We start from the raw sequence: 6,511 nt of genomic DNA on the forward strand, positions 1-6,511 counted from the left end.
CGCGCTCCAAAGAGCTCCAAGAGAAAAAGACACCAGCCGCCAGACCTAAAGATCATGTTATGTCTCCATTCCCACTCAGCAGTCCGACCGACTGACGAGAACGCGCAGCTCGAAACTGCCACAGTTTTGTTCAGTCTTAAATTCACTCCTTTAACGGCTGCGACCACATCTGTCCGCCAAAGTGGCGGGAAAGCGCCAAGAAAATGCGCCACCATGGTCGTCAATGTGCGCAAAATGGCAGCCGAGGGCGGGGGGGCGTGAGGGACGGGCGGGCGGCTCGAAGAACGGCAACAACAAAACAGGGATCGAGGGCTGGGCGAGGAGACGAAAATGCCCAAGAATACATATCAACCCCGGCACAGACCTAACCCAGCCACCTCCTGTCCTCCTTCGATACCCCGCCCCTGCCGTCTCCGGCTTCGTATGGTGTACGCCGAAGCCGCCATTACGCACGCGGAATAACAGTCTCCCAGCCGCCGCGCCAACCTCACGGCTCTAAAGACTCACTACACCCACAGCAACGTCCCTCACTGGCCCCTACCCTCTTACCTCCTCCGTACCGCCCGTAACGCGACATGATGACTGGCCTGCGAGCTCGGCTCTTTCAGCTCGCAGCGCCCAGAGATCGATTACTACAAAGCCTACAACGCAGTAACAGTCGCCAACGGTCCCGGCGGCACTACGAGGAAAAGCCTGGGTTCGCGCTTATATATGCGGCGGCTGGGTTTCTTTGCGCATGCGTCATCTCGACGTTCTGCGCGGCACAAAGGAGGAAGGAAACAGCCGAGAAGCGGCGCGGAGGGACCTGAAAAGGCTAAGACGCGAATCACTGGCGGAGGGATACGTTCCCATGGCAACGCCAAGGGCTCGCCTGTAAACCCGCCTCCTTCCCTCTCCCTGTGCCCTCCTTATTTTCCTCCCTTCTCCGTCCACGCTTTCGTTTTCCCCAATCTAGGAACCCTCAGCCCTGGTAATCTTACAGCAGGTGCACGAGACCGGGTTTATGAAAGGCTGTAAAATTTAACCGCTGATGTTGCAGCCGTCGCCGCCTTTCTGCTGGGGGACCTGGCCTAGACTGCTACTCATTGATCTTCGGGGCTCGTCAGAGGTAATCGGGAGTTTGGCCAGGGTGAGAACTCCATGAACCCCACCGTTGTGAGTAGTGGTCTCTGCACCACAGGCCTCTAAAGGGGTGACGCCCTCAAGGGACCGCCCGCCCTGCACCGACCATCCAGCCACTTCAGAACCAGCCACCAGTGTTCAGCAACACGGCCCGAGTTCTTGGAGTCAGGAAGACAAAGGAATAGAGGGTGTTTTTTCCCCGTGTTATATTGCCCTGAATCCTTAAATCTTTTTGGTAGTGGCAATTCTGAAATTATTTGCATTTGAAGCACAGAGTATTTGTGCTTCCTTTCTAGTGCTTTCTGCTTTGTATTGTAGTACCACATCTCATCCACTAATATTCAGATCCTGAGGACGAGGACTTTGTCTTCTCTGAGTAGCAGCCTTGCTGCTCAGCCACTCTATATATTCAATAAATGAAAATCTTTTCTTTGTTAGAATCGCTTAAAAATCCAGTTTCAACTTTATACAATGTCTTTATTTGCCAGATACCAACTTTATAAATGCACATTTAACTTCTTTTTTTACCATCCATTAAAAAAAAAAGACATTACACTATAAATACTTGGAATACACGAGTTGGAAATATTCCACAAAACAAGGGGAAATTCTTAGGTATTTTTATTTTTATCATCTGCTGTAACTTCACTTGGTAGGTATAGGTGTGGGATACAGAGTATAGGAGAAAGGGGGCTTAGTTAAATAAGCGTGTATTCAGGTAAAGTATGAACTCTCTCATAGTAATGCTGCGAATTTATATTTTTTTCCATAATTTTTCAAATTATGGAAGAAATTGGTCTATTTCAAGAAAACCTCTAGTAAGAAAATAGAAGTTTATAGTCTGTTATATTTGTTCTCCCTTATTTATTTTTTGTTGTTATCTGCTTAACAGGGTTTTTCTTAAAAGGATTAAAGAATAAACTTTTATATACTCCTTTATATATTCTTTATATAGAAAGTGCATAGGTACAAAATGTAGGTAACTTATTAAAAGGTAGTGTTTATTATATACCGCATACCTCTTCATAGGCCTCAATAAATATTTTTTGGCTCTGAATACAAAGTCTATTGTACAAAAGAGAATTTTTAAGCAAATAATAGTGTAAACAATAAGAAGAGCAATTGTCCAACTTACAAGAAACTGATTTCAACACATTAAGCGGAAAAGGGTAAACCTCGACTGGTTTGCCTGCCTCTGTACCTAAGTATTATTTCTCTCTCATTAAAGGAGGGCCAGTTCTAGGCTGGACTTTACTAACCTTGTTGCCGTGAAAAAATAATAGTACTATATACTACTTTTGTACAGTGTTATACTGAAAACCCTTTCTCTAAGAACATGTAACCAGTTCTTTTCACTAAATGTCAATCCAATCAGGGAGATTTTTTTGTACAGAGTTCCTGTATTCCTGCTGATTCTTTTGAAATCAGTTTCACATACATAATTTTCTGCCTCTAGAATTTTGGGTTAAATTAATGTCACATTTCCAGATTCAGTTTGAATGTGAAAGTTACTTAATTCAATTCAACAAATATCCTAATATTTCCTAATATCCATTGAATAATTCTTAAGTTTCTGTTGTTAAATATTGATAATATTATTAGTTTATGAAGGGAGGGGTAATTCTTTTGAAAGCTGCAGCTTTCAAATTTTATCTGCATTTCCTAGATTCACTATTTCCAGAGAAGCATTAAAGAAATACTCACGTTTTATCTTACTTTATTTTTAGTTTCACTTTTAAGTCATTGTCTCCATTTTAGCTTGAATGTGAAAACTTTAAAACAAGAAAAACAAGTTTAGACCTTTTGCACATGTATTACTTTTTAGTATAAAAAACAGTCTTTATTAGAATAGTCTTTATTAGAATAGTATTACCAACAGTAGTTTTTTTTTGGTTCGTTTTTTTGCCTCAAGGCTTCTGGGATCTTAGTTCCCCAACCAGGGATTGAACCTAGGCCCTCAGCAGTGAAAGTGTGGCGTCCCAACCACTGGACTACCCGGGAATTCCCCCAACACTAGTCTTTTAATATGTATTTATGTATGTTCTGTGTATGTTTGTACTGTAGGTCAATCCAAACAGCTATGTTCAACCACAACTTCCTTTTCTTGTTTCAACATTTCATACTCTTCTATTCCCTCTAGAATACTTTTAAATTCTGGGAAGGAAAAATTATTAGAGGCATGTTTATAAGTCTTTCATATTGTGTAAAGAAATTAACTTCTCATTAGCCAAGTACTGGGCTGCAATCAGTACTGAAGTATATAGGAGGAAGAGGGGAGCAACAGTTAAAGAGCACCAGTGCTTTGACCAACTGCAAGGAGTAAACTGGGAAAAATTGTGATGCAAGAGTGATCCACTGATACAAATATTACCTAAATGGATGGTTTAGGCATGTAAAGCAATCCAGGAAGAGGGAGGCTTTCTGAGGAATGCCTGATTTTATTAAAAAGTGAGAAACTGTAACGTTATCAAGCCCTAAAACAATCACTTGTGTTGTTCCTTCTCTAAAGGAAGAGTATTAATGAAAGGGACTTGGTCAGCTTGGTGTCTTGATTAGAGAGAGCTAGACTACCTTAAACTTTGAGTTTAGCACTTAGCACTATCTTGGAAGGAGTGAATCTATGTTATTGACCACCTCTCAGCTGTACTTAGAGACTTTGTTTGATGTTTTGCCTAGTTGCTCCGCAGCATGTGGGATCTTCCCAGACCAGGGTTCAAACCCGTGTCCCCTGCATTGGCAGGCAAGTTCTCAACCACTGTGCCACCAGGGAAGCCCTCTTCTTTTTAAAATTTTCTTACTCTCTGATTTTTTCTCAATTTTTGGGGGGGGTTAAGTCATGCTTTGTTCTTTACTAGAGATTCTAGATTCTTGAATTTGGGGAGCTAGATAGATCTGAAAAAATTGGGGGGATGGAGGGGACAAACTTTTTCTATCAAGAAAACACGAGATTAAAAAAAAAATTATCCTCAGCATCCTTTCATTTAAAAACAATTGGGGGGAGGAGCATTTTACCAGAAAAAAAAAGAAAGACATAGTCACAGAATAAAGGATGGTTTTTCCCAAGAAAGAGTGATTGGCAATAGTTTATATTTTTCTGAGATGGGAAAAATTTTCATTGAAGCTCAGACAGACTGACAGTCTTTGTAGCAGGATTTGGGAACATTGCACTCATCATGCTGCAATTCTAGGTCTTAGTCTCATTTGAAAAATGAGGTTGTTAGACTAGTGATCTAACAAAAGTCCTCCTATCTCTGAATTTCAAGCCATTTCTTTCATATGCAGTTTTAACTTAATTATCTATTTGAGTGTTACAGTGTATGTATCCATTTGTCATAAGATTTGAAGTAGATTTTATTTGCTTAAAAAATTTTTTTTTAATTTGTTTTATTTTTTTGGGCGTGCTGCTTTCGGGATCTTAGCTCCCCGACCAGGGATCGAACCCAGGCCCCAAGCAATGGAAGGACTGAGTCCTAACCACTGGACCGCCAGAGAAGTCCCTATTTGTTTTTATGTTTTTTTTTTTTTTAAGTATGCCTAATCTCATAGATATTAGCCTCCAAGACTAAATTTTGTAATAAAAGTGACAATTTCCACATTGCTCCTGAACACATATCTCCCTATTCCACAGGAAAATACCGTTGCACAGAACCCTTAGGAACGTTTCAGCATGTGATTTTGGGATTCCTGGGGGTTTACTTTTCATGAAGAAACTTTCTTTTTCTGAGTTTTTGTGTTATATGTGTCAGATTATTTTTCTCTGTGTGGACTGGGTCAAAGAAGAAAAGTGACAATTTCCCTTACTGAAGTCATTGAGTAAAGAGACAAAAACATCTTAGGAGTGGCCACTTAAGGCTGGTCACCACCACGTTCCGGAGTTTCTTCCCCAGCTTTGATGAAACTTCAATTTTGTCCATGCGCTGGATCATATCAAATTTTTAGCAAATGACAAAGATTAGTCAACCTACTGCTACTCCTCCTACTACTAACATTTATTGAACACTCAGTGTGCTAGACACCGTGCAATGTTATATACTTGGTTTACTTCATCCTATCCTAACAATGACTCTCTAAAATAGGTACTATTATTAAACCCCATTTTGCAGATAAGGAAGCTGAAGTATCAGGAGATAAAAAACGTGGTTAAGGGGCTTCCCTGGTGGCGCAGTGGTTGAGAGTCCACCTGTCAATGCAGGGGACACGGGTTCGTGCCCCGGTCCGGGAAGATCCCACATGCCGCGGAGCGGCTGGGCCCGTGAGCCATGGCCACTGAGCCTGCGCGTCTGGAGCCTGAGGCCACAACAGTGAGAGGCCCGCGCACCGCGATGAAGAGTGGCCCCCGCTCGCCCCAACTAGAGAAAGTCCTCGCACAGAAACGAAGACCCAACACAGCCAAAACTAATAAATAAATAAATTTTAAAAAAATTTTTTTTAAAAAGAAAAAATGTCTAACCTTACCAAAAATGCAAATTAACACAACATGCTATTTTTGTCAGGAGTGCAGTGAAATTGGCACTTACACAGACTAATGGGAATGTGAAATAATACATTTGAGGGGGTCGATTTGACAATGTTTTAAAATTATTAAATTGTACGTATATTTTGGCCTAGCAATCTTATTTCCTAGAATTCATTCTAGAATTAATCATAGATATGCATAAAGATTTATATGCAAAAATGTTGGTAGGATCTTATTTATAATGTCAAAAATTGGAAATAGCTTGAAAATCAAACATAAAGGGATTGGTTAAATGTTATGGCACATTAATTTGTTACATATATTATGGCCATTAAAAACCACATTGTAGGGGCTTCCCTGGTGGCCCAGTGGTTGGGAGTCCGCCTGCCAATGCAGGGGACAGGGGTTCGGGCCCTGGTCCCGGAGGATCCCACATGCCGCGGGGTAGCTAGGCCCGTGCGCCACAGCTGCTGGGCCTGCGCTCTGAGCCCGCGAGCCACAACTACTGGGGCCCGCGCGCTTAGAGCCTGTGCTCTGCAGCAGGAGAGGCCACCACAATGAGAAGCCTGCACCCAGCAGCGAGGAGTGGCCCCCGCTCACTGCAGCTAGAGAAAGCCCGCGTGCAGCAGCGAAGACCCAATGCAGCCAAAAATTAAATAAATGAATAAATAAATAAATTTTTTAAAAATTTACTTAAAAAACCCACATTGTATAAGACTTTAATGTCAGAAAAATGTTAATGGTATATAGTTAAGTAGGAAAGCTGATTTCAAAACAGTGTGCATGCACAGAATAATTCTGGTTTTGTAAAAAATAAATCATTAATAAAAGTAATTTAAGTTTTCTTATTTTATGTTTCTGTATTTTACAGTTTTCTATAATTTTTCTTTTTTTTTTTTTTTTTTGCGGTAACCGGGCCCCTCACTGTTGTGG

General features: G+C 41.3%; 1 protein-coding gene across 3 annotated transcripts in view; it reads right to left on the reverse strand.

Moving 5' to 3' along the window:
• The window catches only part of SRSF7 (serine and arginine rich splicing factor 7), a 5,337-nt gene extending 4,620 nt beyond the window's left edge, over nucleotides 1-717 (reverse strand). The window contains exon 1 of one of the 3 annotated variants that reach the window (XM_024753525.1): nucleotides 550-717. In XM_024753525.1, the coding sequence (XP_024609293.1) occupies nucleotides 550-577 (28 nt within the window). In that variant the 5' untranslated portion in view covers nucleotides 578-717. The remainder of the gene's footprint in view (nucleotides 1-549) is intronic. The other 2 variants (XM_024753527.1, XM_024753526.1) reach the window with 2 other exon arrangements.
• Nucleotides 718-6,511: the final 5,794 nt, after the last annotated feature.

This window comes from Neophocaena asiaeorientalis, unplaced genomic scaffold, assembly GCF_003031525.2.
Source record: "Neophocaena asiaeorientalis asiaeorientalis breed wild unplaced genomic scaffold, Neophocaena_asiaeorientalis_V1.1 scaffold171, whole genome shotgun sequence".
Taxonomy (NCBI): Eukaryota; Metazoa; Chordata; class Mammalia; order Artiodactyla; family Phocoenidae; genus Neophocaena; species Neophocaena asiaeorientalis.